Genomic DNA, 22,818 nt, shown 5'->3' on the forward strand with positions numbered 1-22,818 from the left:
AACTTAACCATATTATTGATACTGAGCAATTATTTCAGGGTCATAACCTAACTTTAAAAGTGATGTTGAGGGGTACCTGGGTGGCTCAGTCAGTTGGGTGTCTGCCTTTGGCTCAGGTCATGAACCCGAGGTCCTGGGATCAAGCCCAACATTGGGCTCCTTGCTCAGCAGGGAGCCTGCTTCTCCCTCTCTTTCTGCCTTTTCCCCTGCTTGTGCTGACCCTGTCTCTCTCTCTCTCAAATGAATAAAAGAAATCTTTTAAAAAAGTGGCATTGAAGATTGGGGGGAAAAGTAAAAGTTATATTTGGTGAATATATTGGTTCATGGTTTTCCTATGCAGAAAAACTTCAGATAAAGTTATATATTTATACATATATATGTGCATATGTATTTATACATTTATTTGTATATTTGTACTCAAATACCTATATATATATATATGTAATAAATTATTCATATCCTTAAAACATGACCTAGTTAGCTCTGAGAAAATATACAGAAAGAAAAAAGTCAGGAGAAAAAAGAAAAGGATGGAAAGACCATAATTAAATTTGATTTGCTTAAGATACACAATATATAGCATAAAGGGTATGGCAAGGTTTTGTATTTGTCACCTACGTAGTGAAGGAGCCTGAAAAAAAAACCCTAAACTGATCCAATTTGGTTGTGAATAAAGGGTACTGTTCAGACTCTGGCACTAACATCTCAAAAAAAAATTTTTTTTTTGAAACTTGGAGTTGGCTTCTGAAGTTTATTAAAGGAAAAACACATTCACTTTAAAAAAAAAAAAAAAAAAGCATTTCCAAAAGGTATCTGAGAGCAAAATCTTATGAGCTTGGCTAGAACTACATCTGGAATGGAGACCTAGAATATTAATATATAAAAACCTTCGGGAAGAAAGAACCCCATAAATTTAAATATGACTTGAGAGTTAGGATTCTTTATATCCTGACCAAACTGTTTCAAACTTAAATAATAATTTCATTTAAAAACTGGCATTAGACTATTAAAAGTAAGTGTACTTTGTCTTGAGGAATTATTTGGGAAATTCCTAGTATTACTTTTTGTGCTGGGGATTATGATTCTGTCATTATTTGAGGTTGATAATTAGACACAATAACCAGCTCTTGTAACTCAAAGGGTCAGATTCTCTTTATATTGTCTGTGCTTGCAGAATTTTAAAAAGCCCGGACACAGCCAAAGAGCTAGGGGAAGCAAGCTTTTAATTAAACACTAATGAAGACAAGAAAAAAAAAATTTTTTTTTTTCCTCTTCTCCCAGGAATCCAGGCAAATCCAAAGGGTCCTCCTATCCTTAAATCCACTGGATGGGAATGACAGGCGACAGGGTCAGAGTGATGAGCAAAGTCCACAGAAGGTGAAAAAAAAAAAAAAAGAAAGAAAGAAAAAGAAAAAGAAAGCAAACGTCTAAAGTATCTATCAGCATTCGTCAGGGAAAACAGGGCACCTTCCAGAACCTAACCACAGGGCTGGGCACAGGAAGCGGCGATCACTTGACAGTCGGAGCTGACAAGAGCTGCAGAAGCTACCAGCTTCCCCACCCTGGGCTGGGCACAGACGGGGACTCACAGCTGGCTGTCCACAAGAGCTGGGGTTCTCGGGTGAGCCCATTTTCATGTGCCCTGCAGGAAATTACCCACTCTCCTATCCCAAGCCCTATTTCTTGAATGAACTGGGAACACAGACACATCAGAGAACCCGAAGAGATTTATTATCAATCATCAATATTTAACATTGCTTTGGGGCTGCTTTCAGTAATGAAAAACAATAAACATCCACATACAAACACATTTCAACCTGCATGCCTTTTCCCCCTTATGAAGTTTCCAGAACTTTATAGACCATAACCTTTCCCTTCGGACAGAGGTCCTCTCATGCTACTTTTTTGTCCTCCAAATTCTTAGTGTCTCCCTATACCACATGTTGCTGCCACTCCTACCCAGGTTGCCAGCATCAGAAACAGTGTCCTGGGGTGCCTGGGTGGCTCAGTCGGTTAAGTATCTGCCTTCGGCTCAGGTCATGATCCCAGGGTTCTGGAATCGAGCCCCACATCGGGCTCTCTGCTCAGCGGGGAGCCTGCTTCTCCCTCAACCTCTCCCTCTGTTGCTCTCCTTGCTTGTTCTCTCTCTCTCTGTGTCAAATAAATAAATACAAATCTTTAAAAAATGTACTAAAAAAAAAAAGCAGCAACATCCTAATTGTTTTACCCCTCCCCAGCCACAGCTGGCAGGGTGGCTAGAGTGACCTTCTTAAAATGTAAAGCAGATTCCTTCATTCATTTCGTCAACAAGTATTCCCTAAGGATCTATTAGGTCCCAGGCACTGATACTACTACAGCGAACAAAGCCAAGTCCCTGCACGTCTTCAGCCAACATTGGGGTTGGGCAGACTCACAGGAGCATCTCAACAAAGGTGTAACGTCAGCTGGAAATAGGGTTAGGAAGAAAAATGGAGCAGGATGAGAGAAGGGTCGGGGTGGCCTGGCAGGTGGAGTGACATCTGAAGAAAAACCTGCAGGGAGTGAGGTGGGGAGTGTGCACGTGGACTCTAGGATACCGGGTTCCAGGCAGACCACACCCCAAGGGCAAAGGCTCTGAGGCTGGCATGCACTGGGCAGCGGGGAGGCCAATGTCGCCGGAGAAGAGCTAGGGGATGAGTGTGAGGTGCTACCACCAGAGGCTGAGTGTGTTTGCTGGCAGCTGGGGGGTGGAGAGAACCCAGAGAAACGGGTGCCAATCACGTGGGGCCATGCCGGTCTGGTGGCACTGGCTTTTTCTGAGTTGGGAATGTCACTGGAGGGATTCAGATATGAGCATGGCATGAGCTGAATTACTTCTGGAGCCTGGACTGAGCAAGCGCACCATTTATTTTCAACCAGTTCACCTATTCCTGCTATGGCTACGGGGTTTGGCAGAGGGAGAGATGGGGCCTGGGGAAGTCCTAGGGCATCAGGCAGGCAAAGGGAGCAAAGGAAGGGGCTGAGCTGTTTGGAAACTAAGCGCCTTGTACGTGATGGCTGAGGGCATGGGGTTTGTCTTTGGACAGAAGTGAACTCCCATCTCTGCTCTTGGATACGTCACACAGCAGCTCCGCGTACCTCCCACACTCGCCAAGTGGGTTCCATAATACCTGTTATATGTCACTGTTGGGAGAATTACATGGAATAGTGACTATGAAGTGCTTAGCACCATGTCTGACACAGAGAAAATGTTCTCTAAGTAGAAATAACCATCGCTAACACTTTTCAAATGCTTACTATGAGCCAGCCACCCCAGGGAAATCTTGATTTATCTGTGTTGTCCCCTCAACAAACCTGGGAGGTAGGTCCTTTTATCATCTTCATCTCATGCACAAGAAGATGAGGCAAAGAGAGGTCACATAATTGGCCCATGTCACACAGCTATGAAAAAATCATGTTTAGAGTCACACTCTGGTCAGTCTTTGTACTCATATAACTTCTAGCATGATTACTTTAGGCTTAGGACCAAGTCTGTGCAAAGGATCCACATTTTCCCAACCAAGAAGCTACCATTTCTCAACCCTGTTATTTTTAACCTTCATACCATGTAAATGTAAGTATTATTTATTTTATCTCTTGCACTGGCAAAGAAACAGGCCCAGAGCAATTAAGCAGCTTGGCTCAAGGTCACACAGCTGGTAAGTCATGAAGCCTTGATTTTAAACCAGGTCCAGCTGACTACAGCTCATTCTATTTCCCTGTTTTATCAAGGCCCTTTTCTCTCTCAGATAATAAGCATCTAATCACATTTTAATGAGACAAACTCATTTCTGTAAAAATATTTGCTGGCTACATTACCCAAGGGTAGCATGATGCTTATAATAACTGGGTCTCCTTAGCAGTTGCCAATCTCAGGGTCATATCGGAGGAGAGCTTACCCAGATGAGAGAGACAGCTGCCAGCGGGGTCCCAGAGCCTTCGTGCATGTGAGTCTAGGGGTCAGGGTTGAGAAGAAGAAAGTTCAATAGCTTCGGTTGCAGAGAAAGAAAAAAAGCAACTAAATAGTTGGGAGCATCTTTGCTCTTGTGCCAGAGTCAGAAGTTGTCAGGGTCTCAGGACAAAAGTTGTGCCATGCAACCATGGGGGACACAGTGTCTCTCTGAGTCCTCGGGCACCCCTGTCCTGCTTGCTCCCCTAGCCTGTAGTTCTTCATCTGGGGTGGAGAGGAGGAAGGAGGAGCCAAGACTTATGCAGATTGTAGGGGGCTTGATGGTTACTCATATACATAAGACACTGAGCACATGGCACATATAAAGATAACGTTTTGCTGGGCACGAATCCATCCACCCACCCACCCAACCATCCATCCGCCAGCACATGTATCTAACACTGTTTACTGAAACTATCACTACAATGAATTTCGGTAATAATCCTGGGAGAGAAATACTTTAAGTGAGATACTATAATTATCTATATTTTACAGCAGAAAAAAAAAAGAAATCAGTCTCCGAGAATTCACATGGGTAACAAAAGGTGAGTTAGGATTTTAATTCAGGCAGCCTGAGTAGTACAGATTGCATTTTTGAGTGCCGGGCTCTGTTTCCCCTCAGTGTTTGCTGAGTGAATAAGTGAATGAATTGATAAGATTCTGTCTTTATGTGTTGTTTACTTTTTTTTTTTTTAAGATTTTATTTATTTATTTGACAGACAGAGACCACAAGTAGGCAGAGAGGCAGGCAGGGAGAGGAAGGGAAGCAGGCTCCCTGCCGAGCAGAGAGCCCGATTTGGGGCTCGATCCCAGAACCCTGGGATCATGACCTGAGCCGAAGGCAGAGGCTTTAACCCACTGAGCCACCCAGGCGCCCTGTTGTTTACTTTTTAATAAATAAAGCAGCAAGTCAGTGGCAGGAGGCTGAGTCTTGGAGTCAGCCAGAGCTGTTCAAACTCCAACACCGTGACTTAATAGTTAATAAGTATACAAAACCAATAAAGTGGGGTCCTTGATATCATCTCATAGTACTGTTACAAGGACAAAGGTAAGGCACGTCATCTCCTATAGCTAAAGATCTTCTGTATGTACCGTGGAGAAGTTCTAGCTCATAAGCACAAGGAGACAAACACAACTATTTTCACCGTAGTATTTTGAGACCCTGAAGAATGGGAAATGACCAAAGTGTCCACCAACAAAAGATTGGTTATATTCATACAATGGAATATTGGGATTGAAACAAATTCAGAGACAAGTCCCTAAAGTTTGCTGAGAGAATAAGGGAGCAGAATGATATATCCTTATATAAATCTGTCAGACACAGAGTAGTAAAGATTGTTCCTATATATTAATACATACACACATACGTGGCAAAATTATAAAAACATGCCCAGGAATGAGAAACATGAACTTCTTGGGAGGATTCTAGGGAGACAGCAGAAGTACAATGGTGGTTTCAATTGATTCTATACAATTTTATTATAGTGCTCTTTTTTCAACTTTATTATATTTCAAAAATGTATCTAAAGCAAACATGGCAAAATATTAAGATGTCTTCACATGGAGAGGTAGGTGCGTGGACTTTTACTCATCTTTTATATTTTTCTATATTGGAAAACTCCCTTAAGGGGTTTTTGTTTTGTTTTAAGATAACACATGCAAAGTGACAAGCACAAGGCCTGGCACACAGCAGCTACTAGATAATTAGTAGCTTTTAGCCAAGTCAAGGATGTGAGCTATTCAGAAATACCAGTTAAAGAAACATAGTTAATTAAGCAGCAAGCTTTGCCCAAACACAAAATTTAAGAGACTGAAAACGATTAGGACATTAGGGGAAAATGACACGATGTAATTTATCATATGTATCAGACTCTTTCAGGCCAAGTCTATTCCAAGGATGCCAGAATTTATACCTGTTATGTATGAACACCTATAGGCACCCATGTATGTAATTACATATGGACGTCCACTTTAACTTTTTTCATGAGAGTTTCATTTCTGCTTCCTTCCCATGCCCTACGTCATATTATCTCGTCTACAAAATTTAGAACTCCCCATCTTATTTCCCATTTGAATCATTCATACTTTTCCACAACCACCACATTGGACATCCCAAATATAATGTTCATGATAAACACAGTGGGGAGTCAACAGGAAGTTATTCTACGTCTCGCTCCACCAAGACAAGCCGATAGGAGGGAAAACGAATGCCAATTTGAAAAGGCAGGAGAGTCTATTCTTAATTTAGTTTTTCAAGCTTGCCACAAAGTCTCCAAAATGCTTTTCAAAGACACTGAGACTAATCTTGTTGATTTTAAATATACAAAGTCTTCTACAGTCTTCCCATCCTGTGAAGTGATGGGCTCAAACATTAACATAGTTTTCAGGATCTTGGCATCTCCGTTCCTTGCCATAAAACCCTAGGTTGTGATTACCAGAAAAGATGGCAGACGAATTTTCTCTGTGATGATAAGGAGACTCACATTTTATTGATCTGCCAGGTTTTTTTCTCCTTTCTGTAGGTATTATTTCTATTAACTGACTCCATGGCTGCCCGATCCCTTCAACAGGGAGCCTGAAAGGCAGGCCGTGTTCTAAAATGAAGCCAGATTCCACATCCTTCACAACAGTGCAATCCTTACTCCTCACTTCCTTCCTGTGGGCCCTTCCTCAGTTCAGGTTTTGATCCTCGCACCTGTTGGGTAGGCATCCATAGAAGATGCTGTGATGTGGTGCCCAGACTTACTCCCTCAGTTGTCGGAAGCATTCTGAGCTGACAGCTCTCAGCCCCTCTGGGGATTGGCCTCCCTTAAAGTGCAACCTACGTCAAGGTCACTCCACATTCTCAAGGGCAGCCCACCTCCAATGATGCGTTGATGTAGGCTGGGTGAGGTGGGGGTGGGGGGGACAACTTTTCTTCCAAATGGGGACAACTCTCCCCGTTCCAGAGCTACCTATGAGAGCAGCTGAAGCCCTCACTGAACCTGAATTATAGACCAATTTCTCCTCTGCTTCTCCTGCTTCTTTCTAATCCCTTCTACAGGTGTTGATCTCAGTGCACTCTGTAGAAAGCATCCTGCATATGAATGCATTTCGGGAACCAAATTTGCAATACCATCCATCCGGTACCATGGTAGGATCACTTTTCTTGGCCCGCGTGATGGAGGGGGTTACATAATCAGCTCCGACCAATGACCTGCAAGAAGTCACATGAGCTACTTAGAGGCCAAGCATTTAATTGCCAGGGTAAAGCCCCGGAGAGCTCTTCACTCTCTATCCTGGTAACTGGCAATGTGCGGGAACATTCTGTGAGCCTCAGTGACAGTGGGGAGCAGAGCTTACAGACAACCTGTGATTGGACAGACAGCATGAACCCAAAACAAACATTTGCTTCTTTAAGCCATTAGGATACTGGGGCTGTTTGTTGCCAGAGCGCAACTTATCCTCTCCTGACTAACATCTGTATCACTGCGACAGCCTCCCAGCTCCCCTTCCTGCGTCCACTCTGCCACTCTCTCCCAAATCTATCAGCCTCACTGTCGCCAGGGATGGATCTAAATCAACCTCTCCCCTGCCCTCAAAGTTCTGAAGAAAAAAACATCAAAATCCTAAAATGAAAGATCATTCAAGTTCAGACATTATTCTCAATCAAAATCTCTGTCTGACTCCAACTCCCTCTCTCTTTCTCTCTCTCCCCATTGGCCTTAAAAATCTGTTTATAATCCTCCCTTCCTTTTGCCTTTCTTCGTCTATCCAACTCCTACTTGTCCCTTAAACCTCAGCTGGAGAATTGCCTCCTCCAGGAAGCCTCCTTAGCTCCCTTCCCCACCCTTTTGGCTTTAATCCAGGCTGATTTAGATCGCCTCCACCGTGTACCTGAAGTTTCATTTCCTTAACTGTCTCCCTCCTTGATAATAGATTCCTTGAGGTCAGGAAAAATGCCCTTTTTGATTTTGTGTTGCTAAAGTCTTGGCACAGCAACAGAGCTGGGGTAAGCACTTGGGTCATGATTTTAGGTACAAATAAACCAATGACAGAATGAATCAATCTCAATTCCAATCATGTTCCACAACAAAGGACCTAGTAAAAGTAGCCTGAACATTCATTCTGAATATTTGTTCACTAATTTCCTGGCAACTAGACATTTGATGAGAAAATTCTTTCATATTCCCTCAAGTTCTATTTTTTTCTATGATTGAATTTTAGACTTTTCTTCCTGTAGCATTCTCTACCCAATATGTTGCCTTTTTTTTTTTTTCCCTAGTGTGTGAACTGGCAAACTTTCTCTAAAGGACTTGACAGTAAATATTTTCAATTTTGTGGCCAATACAGTCTTTGTATTAACTGCTCTGCTGTAAGTAGTTAAGGCACAAGGACTCAATTCTGCCATTGCAGTGCAAAAACAGCCAAAGACAACATGTAAATGAATGAGCAGGGCTGTGTGCCAATAAAACTTTATTTCTGAAAACAGGAGGCTGTGTGCCAATAAAACTTTATTTACAAAAATGAGAGACAGGATAGTTTTTTCCTGTGGCTCCCAGTTGTTGGCCCTCTTCTATTCTGTGTAATTCAGAGGACTGTGGAGAGTGAAGGTTGGGGACAAGCAAAATATACATGGTTTGAGATGCACCCAGGCCACAGAGTGCTCAATGGGGAACTTGACTTTTGGGGGAGTTGGTCTTTCCCAGCCAACATGGTGGGATGCAAATTTCATGTGTTACCAGTTTATGGATCCTCAGAGTCTTGGATATAGAGAGGTTATTTCCTTAGAGACCTTAATGGGAGCTGCCTGTAATTTCCTAGATTTTTTGTATTGGCTTAAACAAAATGTTGGGGTGCCTGGGTGGCTCAGTCCTTAAGCATCTGCCTTCGGCTCAGGTCATGATCCCAAATCTTGGGATCAAGCCCCGCACTGGGGCTCCCTGTTCAGTGGGAAGCCTGCTTCTCCCTCTCCCACTCCCTCTGCTTGTATTCCCTCTCTTACTGTGTCTCTCTCTGTCAAATAAATAATAAAAATAAAATCTTAAAAAAAAAATTTGTGGTCTGCTGTGTGAATCCAAGAGCAAATCCCAAGGCTCACCCAATATACATATACTGAGGGAAGCCACAGTGTCTCTTACTTAACATCCTTGCCTGCAAAGATTGGAATTTAGTTTCCAGAAAACTAGTATCACCTCTAAGAACAAGAGTTAACACCCTTAGCTACCCTTCATCAAGGACCTTCTATGGTCTGGTGTTAAGTACTATACATACCCAAGAGCTAACATTAATTGAGCATTGGCTTGAACCAGGCAGGGTGTTCAGTCTTACAGATATTATCTCATGAGTTTTTCATCCTGCCCATTATGCAGGTACTGAAGTTCTCCCCTTTGACCCAAGAGGCTCAAGGAGGGAAAGCAATTTGGTCAAGGTCAAGTTTGCTGGACCTGGAGCCTACAACCTCTGCCTGGTCTGCATGATCTGCTACTCCTCAGGACTAACTGCCTGCCCCAGGGGAGCTGACCCAGTCTCTTACGGCCACTTAAGTATCTTGGATTCTGTCCAAGTTACCTCCTGCTGCAGGCAACGACTCCATTCAGGGTTAGCAAGTATTTCTACCTTTGAGGTGTCGGGATGAGGGGAAAACTTAATCCCAAGGAACAACCTGAGGGCTTTGTTAGACTATGTCACACTGAATAAAAAGCAAAGGGGTGTTGATTTTTTTCAAGCACATTCTCCCATCATTTTCCACCTCAGTTGTTTGTTAAACTTAATTAATTGCTATTACAGAACCCATCCAGGCAAGATATCAGCAGGACAGATATATGGCTGATGAATCAGCTTTTATGATTTAGCTCCAAATTGAAGGTGAATGTCCCGCCTGCGACTTTAACCGAAATCAGACCTTCACTCATAAAGTAAGTCTTTGTTCAAAGGCAGCCCCAGTACAACCCCCGCCTGTTCTTTATTTAGTCGTGTTACTACAGAAATGCCTTATAGCTAGTCTCTTAATTATTCATGGTTTTTGGCAAATCAAGTCTCATGCCTCTCCAATATCTAGGCGTAAAGGAAGTGTTCAATTCCAAAGAAATTATGCCTTCCCAGCTGTGCCAGCCAGGGATGGTGTTGTTGCCAAATTCCATATGAATAGGTGGGAGATCTTATTTCACTTATAGTATATGAATACACAAAACACTCCCAGGGAACTGCCAGGTATTTCATGTAACAAATACCTCCTGCACCACCCTTCTTTCTCTCTGGAGTCACTGAGCCCTGGATTTCCCACAAAGACGTTTCAGCCTAGAAGCAAGAAAATGACGCCTTTTCATTATCAAGATGATAAAAAATGGGGTTCAATAAAATATGTAACCCTACGAGGTTTCCAGTTCATGTGCCAGTATACTGGGCAGGACCACCGGACACTGATTGAGAAATTGTAATTATTGGAGAGCAATAAGGGTGTTCTAATAGATGAGCCCCCACCCCGTTAACTTGAATTACTGCGGCAAAATGCTTAGAAATGTGTTTGCCATGAATCTTTGTACTTATCTAGGCAAATAACTGTTTTATTTAAAGAGCTCTAGATTTGAGATTCTAAAAAGGCAGGTGCAGTGGACATTGCAGATTGGACCCCAACTGAGCACTGACCCTCCCCCATTGTTTGACAGCTTTGTGGTCAGCCTGGGACCAACCTCACTCCCAGCTGCAGAAATGGGTCTGCTACCCCACTGCTCCAAGCCTATCAGTATAATTAGTGTTTCTCAACAATTACACTCATTATCATCGTCTTAAGGAGTCTTATAGATAGTTTTTTGTTTGCTAGTCACCCCCTCCCCCAGCAAATTCTAATGCCAAAAATATACTATATCTCTGTTTAGGTATTGTATGCATATCTGTGCTTTATACACAAAAAGAGGAGGATTTTTTTGTGCCCCCTTCCCATTCCCAAGAAATAATTGTTGCCTCGGGGTGGGGGGGGGATGTCCTATCACTTCCATTGAGAATGCCTGAATTATAATCTCATTTCCCAAGCCATTTAGTGCCTGGCACTGGGGGTGGGCACAGACCTTAAGTTAATCTATGAGAGAAAAAACTGGGATTTTTTTGATGAGAAATGTTTTTTTTTTCATTCTAGATGGGTTCATATGTGGATCTAAGCCCTAGAACTGCTATAGCTATCTGCTATCATGAGGAAAGAAACCAGCTAAAGAAAAAGCCGATACATGAAAAAGACAAGGCTAAAAGTATCATGGACAACAAACATCGTGTCTGGATCAAACCATACCTGAAGTTCATCAACTGCTAAACTTTTCAGTTTGTCAAAAGTCCCTTCTTTTCATTTTGTAGGTTAGAGTTGGGTTTCCTATTATTATAAATCCCAAATGACAGAGCAGATGGCATTTACGGGATGCTTCCTAAACTCTAGGCAATGTGCTAAATATCTTATGTATCAATTAATTGTTTTTTTTTTTATATTTTATTTATTTGACAGACAGATCACAAGTAGCAGAGGCAGGCAGAGAGAGGGAATCAGGCTCCCTGCTGAGCAGAGGGACCGATGTGGGGCTCGATCCCAGGACCTTGAGACCATGACCTGAGCCAGAGGCAGAGGCTTTAACCCACTGAGCTACCCAGGCACCCCTCAATTAATTCTTTTATCAACCTCTGTGATTAGTACATTGTATTTGCCATTTTATGAATGATAAACTGAATCGGGGTAAGATGAAGTAACTTACGTATGATCAAACATAGGCAGAGACTGGATTTATTCCTATGTCTCTCTAACTTGGAGCCCAAGGTACCAACCGCTTCATATTATTGCCTTTCAGTTCTATACATATTTAAGTCACTATTTTCTTGCTCAGTATTTAAAAGACATTCATGAAAATGGTGTTTCTTTGCTAACAATTAACTTGTGTTGTACAATTAAGAAATCCATGATTCTCCCAAGTTTTAAAATATTTTGAGAATTCTTACTTCTCCCAAAGCCCAGGAAACTTTAGAAATCATTTCCTACTTATGAGTATACTCATAAAAATGGCTACCATTATTTTAGATGCTCTTTCTTACTATCATGAGAGGGCTGTGACTCAGTAACCACCCATTTTACAGAAAATAACTTAAAATTTAGTAGGATAGTCCTTCAAGCTGCTGTTCTGCTAACGAATAATGATTGAATAAAACTTATAGAGAATCCATGATGGGGGTGTGTGTGTGTCTCAGGATTCAGGAACCTAACCTCATTAGTCACTATCAGCAAAGAAATAAGCAATATGTCCCCTGAACCTTGAGCAGAGATGCATAGAGGCTGTCTGTTTGGTTCCAATATTTTTGTTCTCCATTTGAAAGTTTCTCCAACATTGAAAAGCAAAAACAAAACTCTGTGGGGGTCACTTCTACAGAACAATGCAACAATGATTTCCCTAAAGACAAAAAGACTGAGACGCGGACACTTCTGGCTCCCAAAAACCAGGTAATCTGTGTACTGTGGCCAGAAGGCATATGTCCACGGCTCCATAATACTCTCAAACCCCCCACAGGCCATCCTGCATCACAGTCTGGCTTCTGAATTTTCCCAAAATGCAAGACATCACAGACATGTTCTCTAAAGCAGGAGTCCTGAGAGCATGAAGGAAATGCCGCTCACGTTGTAACAAGGATGATACGGACGGACATCAACAATGACAAGGGGATGCTGGTTCTTTACATCCCCTCAGTTTAACCTCAGGGGTTGCTCTTTTCATTTTGCTTGATGGATGGAAGACTACAGCTTGCCAAAACCAGAGCCTTGATCACATATAGGACCCAGTATGATGAGATATAAATGATAGCCATAGTGGGCACGGGGTCAGGGTAGGGTGCATCCAGGAACTGTAATAGAGCTGCTTCCACATCACAGGGAAGAAAAACGTGATGATACAGTCCCATAGTAAACACCAGGTATAATCTTCCTAAATGCAATGTAGATTTTTTTTTTTAATCTCAAAGATATTAACCAACCCAGGCAAAGGACTTTTAAATCCACAAATGACTGTCAAAAAGAAAAAAAAAAAAAATCCAGGGAAGCTGCAGTCCCAGAGAAGATGAACGGTCTCCTAGTTGAACAAAGTTGCTGCATTTTTTGCCTGCAGGATGGGACCCAGCAGGGAAATAAAGAGGCTGTGTTGTGTGAGCGGAGTAAACCCAAACGTAAGCATTCCAACCATCTGCGAGGCCACCCCTCCCTACCCTAGCCATCATCTTCCTGCAAAGTGTTCACAATTTGCTGTCCTTCCTCCAAAAGCCAGTAGACAGCGAATCAGCTTTTCCTGGCTCTGCCTTGCAAGTTGGGGCTGCCTGGTGGAAAACTGAAATAAAATCAAAGGAAAGAATGCCCATCCAGCAAGGCCCCTCTGACCATAAATCGGTGTGAAATCCTCGGTCCTGAAGTGCTCACCCCCATCCACCCTAATAAAGCGAAAAAGGAGGACTCATCTGAGTGTCAAAGTCGCTGCCCGCAGACCCTCTGCTGCAACGCTCCAGCTAGCTAGCTTTCTGAGCTAAGTGCCAGGCAGTACACCATCGCTCTGAACCAGATGTCTGCAAATGCTGGTGCTAACTCGCAAGTGTCCCCATGCCCAGTAGGGAAAATTCACAAGCTTTGTCAGGCAACAGTTATCCACGGATGCTGAACACCGGACCCAGGAATCAAGCAGCCCGCTGGGAGTTTAAAAAAAGAGGTGGAAGGAGAGAGAGAGAGAATCAAATCATACAGGTGGAACCGGCTTCCCAAGAGCGCCCGGCATCCTGCGAGGGCCCCGCGGCGCCAAGCGCCCTGGCTCACCTGGTACACGTCCCGCAGCCCGCACCACGTCCGCAGCACCTGGTGGCAAGCCCGCAGCCTCTCCGTGTACCATCTCCGCAGCGTGGACACGGTCAAGTTCCACACGAAGCGGCTGCCGCTGAACAGCAGGTCCTCCACGCCGCACATGAACACCGAAGCCATGCCGCCCCCTTCCCTGGGACCCCGGGGCGGCCCGGCTCCCACCGCTGCAGCCCAGCCCAGCCCCGCCGCCGCGGCCCGACCGCCGAGGCTCCGGCCGCCGGCTTCTGCGGGCAGCCCGGGGGGCCAAGCCTGCCACCAAACTCGTCTTTCACCGTGCGTCCAGGCCAGCCTCCGGCGGCATGCCCCGGGATTGGGCGCCCGCCAGCCAACGGCTGCGGCTGGCACACAGAAGCCCAGTGTCCGCCCCCGCCCGCTCCGCCGGCTGGCAGCGCCGAGCGAGCTGCGCTAAGCTCCGCCAGGCGAGCCCTCGGCGCTCCCGGGACGCGGGAAGCCCTGGCCTGCGAGGACTCCCCCTGGCGCTCCCCGAGTGCGCTGGGCAGAGGGGGACGTGGAGCGACTCTTCGCATGCAAAGACCAGAGCTGCATTTCAGCGCTCTTGCTCGCACGTTCTCTGCACGCACACACACACACACACACACACACACACACACACACACACGCCCCGTCTCCTAAACCGCTTTGGGGAGCATTTTACTTTACACTACAGGGGCTCTGCTCTGCATACGCTGATAAATACCTCTGGGCAGCCACAGAGGCAGGAGGGGGGGGAAAAAAACCGTCCACAGCATCCCTGTGGACCCCACTTCCCTGGGGGAATTAGCCCCGAACGTTTCCTTGGTTGTGCTGGAGGCAGGAGATGAAGACACCAGTCTCAGAGCAACTAAGTGTCTGCGAGGCTGCACAACTCGCCTTTGCTCCTCATGTGAGGGTCTCCAAGAAAATGACAACCTGCCCGTTGGCGTTGCCAGCCGGAGGGCAGGGTCCCCCACCTACATATCCACTGTGCTAATTCCCATGCAGCAGTCTGTTCATGAGCAAAACAAAGAGTGCTCTTGGTCTTTCGCAAATAGCTTCCAGTCACTGTTTGCTGGAACGTAGAAGCTCACAAGAGAATCCTTGCTTGGGTTCTGGAAAATTCAGCGTCTGGATACGTCTAGCTGCAGCTGTTAGCACAAAACAGCACAGGTAGTTTATTCCTGACTCAAAACAAGGAAAACGGACCACGCCTGAAGTCACCAGACAATTAGTGTTTTGTTGTTGTGGTTGTTGTTGAAGTTATCCCCCTGGAATTGATATTGCCTAAGGCATTTGGGAAAAGGAGCCCAAGGAGCCCACATACCACCAGTCTCTGTTTCCCTTTAAAATATGTGTAGAATTCAGTTCCGTATAATAGTATAACATTTTTTAAAATTTTATTTTTTTTCAGTGTTCCAAAATTCATTGTTTATGCACCACACCAGTGCTCCATGCAATACGTGCCCTCCATAATACCCACCACCAGGCTCACCCAACCCCCCACCCTTCTCCCCTCCAAAACCCTCAGTTTGTTTGAGTCCACAGTCTCTCATGGTTTGTCTCCCCTCTGATTTCTTCCAACTCACTTTCTTATAGCAAAAGCACTGAAGCCAATTTCAGGATGTTATTTGTTTCCTGAATTCATCTGTAGGACAATGGTCTTTTTATTGGTAGTTTCACACCTGGGCTGTTATCTTGGCTATTAAGTGGCAGAGAGGTAAGGTGCCAAAGCCTTTCTCTTGAACGAGCTCAGAAGGCTTCAGAACAGATTATCGACAAGTAAATCAGCTTTATTTCAGGTTTCAAAAGTGCCTTTGGAATCCTACTTCAGGTGAAACTCAATCAGTCAGAATGCAAAAATGTGTTCTCAAAGTGCCTATTGTTTTGGAAGGACCCATAATCAGGAAATTTTAAATAACATTTCTCCTACTACTTTTTACTTATTCTTATTATCTGTAAAATCACCCAAGAGTTTTTGTTGAATTAGTTCATTGCACACACGACCTGATCCAAGATTTGGAAACAATTCTTCGTGGTAAGTCTACCCTCTGCGCTCATGAGTATTAGCATTCTGGCGATGTTTTCCAAACACAATGGTCCCAGTGTTTACACAAAATCAGCGTATACTAGGTCTTACGGAATTAAAAGAAACTGAACTACGTATAGTTTGAAAATGAAATGTCATCCTTGTAATGGAATACTACTGGACTTCAAGAATGGAGTTTTAGTATGAGTGAATGGAGGTGGTACATTTATTTAATGAGGCAGTGTGACTGTATTCTCGGAAATGTCGGGCAGCAAGGGGAATACCAGAATAAAACCTCCAACAGGTCAATTATCTCTGTCTCATGACACCATGCTCTCAGAAGACAGGCTCTAGAAACTGGAGCTCTTATCTCTCTGTGCACAGGTCTACGGTCAGTGCTCAATTCTGACCACAGTCATTTGCATTCCAGATTTCCGAAGTCGGTGCTTATATTATCTTCTGGGAAGTGGGATGTGGTGTCAGGGTTCTCAGAGTGCAGGACCTGAACCAGCAGCATCAACATCACTGGGGAAACTGGTGAGAGATGCAAGTTCTCAGCCCGCTCCAGAATCAGAAACTCTTGGTGTGAGGTCAGCAATCCCAGTGCTCACGCGGCCTCTGGGGGGATTCATACTACAGGGGGAAAAACACTGTTGTAGGACATGGCTGGCAGGAGCCAAGTCTCCTATGAGAAAGACACCTGAGTTAAATCCCTGCTCTTTCAGACCTTGTACAAGCTCCGAAAACCCACAGAGCTTCAGTGTCCTCATCTATAAAATGGGGATAATACCAGAATCCACTATCTAGGGTTTTGGGGAAAATGAAATAAAATATTCCATATAAAGTGTTTAGTGTAGCAGCTGGCAAAGGGTAAGCACCCAAAGAAAACAAACTACCACCACCACCACTCCACGCAAATCATGAACTGTTTAATTTTTTTTTTTCAATGAAACAGAAGTAAGGTGTGTGTTGTTTTGTTTCTTGGCTTTTTTTTTTTTTTTTTTTTTTTAAGTTTCAACTCATCATCTACATCTATTTTCCTATCTCTTTCTCTGGGTTGGAGATCACAGTTGGTGGTGATTTGTTTGCAGGGGGCAAATCTGTCACTTTCATTCAAGTTCCCGAAAAGCTTTTTGAAGCTCCATCTTCTGCAGCACAGCCACCCTTTGCTGGGGGACTTGGAGAGGCCGTGGACGCCCAGAGCTGGATCGAAGACAAATAAAGGCACTGACGTCCACCCTGGTGCTGCTTCTTCCCCACACAGCTTTCCTCTCCTGCAGAAGGAGAAGTACAGAGCTCTAGGACAGGGAAGGAAGGGCAAGTTCCTCCTCACTAGGGACCAATGGGGGGAGGAGGGTGGCCACTGAACCCAGATGTGCTGCTGTGGAGAAAAGAGCGACCCAAGAGTGGCATCATTCTTAAAATGGACTAACCACATGGGACAAACCAGATCGCAGGCACACGCCCTTGAAGCTGGTCTGAAATTTCCAGTGGAAAGGGAGCTAAATCAAGCAGGCTACAAAATTATCTTGCTCATAATTTCCTTCCTTCCTTCCTTCCTTCCTTCCTTCCTTTCTTTCTTTCTTTCTTTCTTTCTATCTTTCTTTCTTTCTTTTTCTCTCTCTTTCTTTCTTTCTTTCTAGAAGGGGACTTTCTTTCCTCTTCAGCATCACAGTTCCCTGCAATACGCTGTAATTTCCTGCAGCTCTCTCTGGAGACTTAAAAAGATGCTTCAGGTGACAGCATTACTCATACACCTGGGAGTTCTGCTACAGAGGTAAAAGAAATTGTCATTATCCCTGAGGCTCCTGTAGGTTCTCCTTTGAGCAATCAGCAGGAAGAAGAGCGCAATGCTGGGAAGACAGCATGAGATGCCAACTCCTGTCTCTAGAAGGAGAGAGCCAGTTGGTAACATAGCAGCTTCCAGTGGTCCCTTCTGCCCACGAAAAATTCACTGCCAGTAGACAAATTTTTTTTTTTTTTTTTTTTTGGACAGAGAGAGTGCAAGGAGGTGGGGAGGGTAGAGGGGCAGACGGAGAAGGGGAGAGGGAATCTGAAGCAGGCTCCATGCCCAGAATGGAGCCCAAAGCGGGGCTTGATCTCACAATCCTGAGATCATGACCTGAGCAGAAATCAAGTCAGATGCTTAAACCACTGAGCCACCCAGGCATCCCTGTGCCAGTGGACATTTGTAAACAGTATTGTCTACACACCTGAAAAGCCAGCATGGCTAAATTCTGATAGAGCTTGAATATCTGACTCGGGCTTGAGGGGGATGAAAACAAGATCTAGTTCAACGGCTCTCAATCAGGGGCAATTTTGCGTCCCTCCCTCTGGGGCATTTGTCAATATCTGGAGACAGTTTTGGTTGTCACAGCTGACGGGGGGAATGCTACTGGTGTCTGCTGGGTAGAGGCCAGGGATGACCCTCAACATCCTCCAATCTCCAGGTCAGCCTCCACAAAAGAGAACTCTTCGCCTAAAATGTCAGTCATGCAAACTGATGAACCCTGGTCTAGTTAAATGCTACACTTTGCTCTTCCGCTTACATGACTTCCGTGGGAGGAAACACTCTTCCCTCTTGATATTTTCTCCCCAGAGGCAGACTGGGGAGGGAAGAATGCAACAATCATCCTATGATCCTTTTCGGGCACTTACAGAGAGCTATAATGAACTTAACGTCCTTTGAGAAAGAACTGGAACGCTATTTGCTATTATCTTCACCTACCTTTTGGTGATTTATCATAAAAATGTGCAATAGTTCATTTTCATCATCAACTATTTGTATTATGGTACTTGACTTCTGGTTTTATCATTTCATTTAAATTAGAGACTCCTTAGTTGGGGAAAAGACTTTGTGGGGCACATTACAAAAATTCCCACCACAATGACGCCAAGGTACAACACTAACGTCTCCCTTGGGCCATGCAATGCTACAGAATCTCTCCTATGACAGGATATTTCCCCTACTTCATCTTTTCTCTATTAGACTATAAGTTCTATCTGGAAGCCCTGAGGGTGTGTTGGGGGTGGGTGGCTGGATGGTCTCTCTTGGTTGAAGAGTTCTGCGTGCATTGGAAGATGTTTTGTGACCCTGGGCTCAGCCAGGAGTCCCCCAGTCATTATGACATCAGTGACAAAAACACCTCCACACATTGTGAATGCCCCTAGTTATAAGAGGAGCTACCCCCATTAAGAAACCACTGGAAGAAGTAGGGAAAATGTCTTATTCATATCTGTTTCCCCAGTGGCTGGCACATAGCAGGCAACCAATAAATGCTTATTGAACTGACAAATGAATGACTGTTTGTCTCAAGAGTGAATACAGAAAGAAGGTCTTCCATTTCCCCAATACATACTCTTATAGCTTAAAAAAAATTATGTATTGAGTTTGCATTATATGTCAGGCAGGGGACTAAGTACTTAGAATGCACTGTAACAAAACAGAGATGATCTCTGTCCGGCGGGTCTTAGAGTAGAGCGGGGGAAGGCAGACAACTGACCAAGTAATAAGAGGAAGCGGGCACTGCCACAAGAGTTATAAGGGAGACATGTAGTGTAGGATGTGGCAGGGGGTTGGGGTGGGGGAGGGTCAGGGAATGCATCACATGACACTGCAGCTGAGACAGAGGGGTGAGTAGTAGAGAGCTAGGTACGGGGGGAGGACACATGCAAATAATGCTCCAAATAACGTTCCACGCAGAAAGCAGTAAGAATGAATCCTCTATGATAAGACGGATCCCAGACTTGTGGAACTTAGAAAAACCAGCAGTAGAGGATGTCTGAACAGTAGCAGAGGCAGGGAAGCCCATCTGGGCAGCAGTGCAGAGTTCCAGGGGTGAGAAGAAAAGGCTTAGCGTAGGCTTGTGGGAATGTCTTACATAACTAAGCCAAAGGAGTCAACATTTCTCTCACTCCCCCCGACCCCTCCCTGGGGACCCCAGGGTGTCAACCTGCAGAACAGGGTGAGGATTTGATGACCGTGCAGAGGCAGGCTTCTCATTCAGGGGCTCTGTTTGCCCCTCCCCCTTCTATATGCCACCCCAACCAAGGAAGAGGTAGGAGGGCTTGGCGGGGAGAGGAGTTCTGCTTCAATCGCACTTGAGCCAGAGGCTGGGTGCTTATTCCTCCCTCCATCCCTGTGTTCACTCCTCTTTCCATTTGGCTGAGAGAGCGAGAAGGATCTTCCAGTCTTGGACTCAAGCAGGACGCGATGGAAGGGAGTCTGCGGAAGTAGCAGAATCAGGAAGGGGAAGGAACCAGTTAAGGTTGCCCAGGGCTGAGCAGTAGGCTGAGCAGTAGGCTGCAGCCACCATCCTGACTTTGAATGGCTTTTTGGCATCATAAAGATCTAAGAACACTACAAACTAAATAATATCCAGCACGAAGGCATCTATCCACTTTCTATCCTTTGGCAAACTCATTCCACTCCTTGAGGAAAAAAAAAAAAAGGAAGAAACAAAACAAAACCAAACCTTCTCATCTTCCTCAAAAATCTCATCTCTTATTTTATTCAGCCAAGTTCTCCTTGCTCAAAGGAAAAAGGAGGGATGCTATCTTTATTGTATGAGGTACAAAAAGGGGGGCAACATGCTAGATGCCACATTGTCTCCATTTTTACTAGTTAATCCATTGAACAGATAGTGGAATCTCCTGCCAAGTCAAATTTTAGAAGTCATCTATGTAGATAAGAAAGCACTTGGAGGGGATGTTGGTTCCAAAGAAGCCCACAGAGGTGAGTGGGAAAGAGCTGACCTTCTTCTTGAAAGAACTAGTATCAATGTTGTGACTTACCTCCCACCCCCATAATTTGTCACCTTTTATTTATACTTAATTTACATGCATACCAACTAAGACAAAATTAAAATAGTAAGAAATTGGTCTATTTAGCACGTTTAAAAAAAATGATTTGTTTATTTATTTGAGAGAGAGGAGGGGAGGGGCAGGGGCAGAGGGAAAGGGAGAGAGTGTCTCAAGCAGACCCTCCCACTGAGTGAAGAGACTAATGCCTGGCTCGATCTCAGGACCCTGAGATCAAGACCTGAACTGAAACCAAGAGTTGGTTGATTAACCATTGGTGACATCCAGAAGCACCTATAGCACCTTTTTTTTCTAAATAAAGTCAGTTCCACATGTAGCACCAGTTGATTTCCACAGTATTCTCCCAAGGTCAAATGGAGAAAGGATTTGCTGGTCCCATTTCATGTATAAATAAACCGAGGCAAAGAGAAGCTGGGTGATTTGCTGAAGATCAGAGGGAAAAGCATTTAAAAGCATCTTAAATACCTGCTAATTTTTCAATCCTAATTTGAGAGACAAAAGGACCATTTCTTTTGTATTGGTATTTGTATTTGTTTTGTATTCTTTGGCCTCATACTATAATTTATAGGATATGAATGGCTCTGGGACTTATTTATCCCTCTAGGAAGTGAAGGGGACAAAATGCCCACCCTTTGAACTTACCCAATTTAAGTAAGAATAAAACAGTGATGAGAAGAAAAAGAAAATGAAAAGTAATAGAATTTTTTTATGGGAGTTAAAAGCAGTTACTTGAAACCCAATGGACCTTCGCTTCTATGCAATAAATGAAAGAAGAAAACCAAAGATACATAAAAAATCTTGACTCTCCAAAGATCAATCAAACTGTGTATGTGGCAATAACTAGTAAAATGAAAAAGAGAAATCAGCCAAGATCAAAGGTTTGCAAAGTAGTAAGAACTCACAAGACTACGTATACTCTGGCCATCAAACAAAGAATTTATAAAAAATACATTTTCCTGTTATTACTAAAAAATACAGAATGATTTGGTAGGATTATTACTAGGAATTTCGAGTATTTGGCCCTGGGCAGCAAGAACAAAATACAAGCAAAGTTTGGCATGTAAAAACAAAAAAACAAAAACAAAACCAAAAGATATAAAGGTATTTATTTTATCTTGCTTTCCTAAAATTAACTTAAAGTTGATATTAGTGACGTAGCATTCTCAACTACAAAAGGGACTGTCAATAAGAGAAAGCAGCTGAAAGCAGCATGCTACAGGCCCAGGGCCTATGGAAATTTCACAGAATCGAGAAAACAGTTGTATATTCTTCAGATCAAGAGCTTAGAGAGCTCTAGGCAGTATTTGAGAAGAATGAGGAAAAGAACTTCATGATCTGGTCTTAAATCAATAACAAAGGAAAGAAACAGGAGTTTCACTCCAGAAGGAGTTGGCAGCAAAGAAATTTAAGGTAGATGTCCTTACTCTAAAAAAAATTCCATGATAATCTCAGTCTGGTGGGCTTGCAGATGATTTTGATTTATTCTTTTACTGTTTATATATTTTGGCAGATGGTGTCGGCTGTCTGTTCATCAACCATCCCTCTTTTCAGAGTCTTCATTTTCCTTATCCCTGAAATGAACTATGATTGATTTAAGGGAAAGCATGACATTCCATCTATCAATAAGATGTAAAGTGAAGCTTTCTAAAAAGTTTTTATTTGATTTGATTTGTTTGTGTGTGTGTGTGAGAGAGAGAGAGACAGAGAAGCCACATGGGGGTGGTATTAGAAGGGGCAGAGGGAGAGAGAGAAGCAGGGTCCCTACTGAGCAGAGAGCCTGATGTGGGGCTTGATCCCAGGACCCTGGGATCATGATCTGAGCCAAAGGCAGATGCTAAACTGGTGCCCCACTAAAGAATTCTGGAAAACATTTCCTCTGAAAAAATGGAACACAAGAATTTTGTCAGCTTATTCCTTGATTCCTGCTTGGGGCATTGTTGGATGAAGACACAATGCTTTGAGCCATAGCAGCTATCTTGTGACGAAGAGGACATGCACTGACACCAAAGATAGGAGAAAAGGGGATGGTCAAATCTGGGTCTTTGATGACTTTGTTTACATGTCAGATCTACCTGGGAGCAGTCTATTTTCAGATAACTCACAGTGAGACTTAAACAATCAAAGACCTCACATAGTTTAAGCTGTTTTAGTTGGATGTTTTATTATGTTCAATAGATTACATTT

The 22,818-nt window shown here is 43.9% G+C and overlaps 1 protein-coding gene across 3 annotated transcripts in view; it reads right to left on the reverse strand.

Moving 5' to 3' along the window:
* Nucleotides 1-22,818, reverse strand: part of FRMD4B (FERM domain containing 4B) — a 221,065-nt gene that overhangs the window by 158,079 nt on the left and 40,168 nt on the right. Inside the window, exon 1 of one of the 3 annotated variants that reach the window (XM_032867363.1) lies at nt 13,770-14,109. The exons of 1 other annotated variant lie outside the window; for it this stretch is intronic. In XM_032867363.1, the coding sequence (XP_032723254.1) occupies nt 13,770-13,931 (162 nt within the window). In that variant the 5' untranslated portion in view covers nt 13,932-14,109. Of the gene's footprint in view, nt 1-13,769; nt 14,110-22,818 lie in introns of those variants that run through there. One more of the 3 variants, XM_032867364.1, reaches the window with a different exon arrangement.

The sequence above is a fragment of the Lontra canadensis genome, unplaced genomic scaffold, assembly GCF_010015895.1.
Source record: "Lontra canadensis isolate GAN:19392208 unplaced genomic scaffold, GSC_riverotter_1.0 scaffold34, whole genome shotgun sequence".
In the NCBI taxonomy this organism is placed as follows: Eukaryota; Metazoa; Chordata; class Mammalia; order Carnivora; family Mustelidae; genus Lontra; species Lontra canadensis.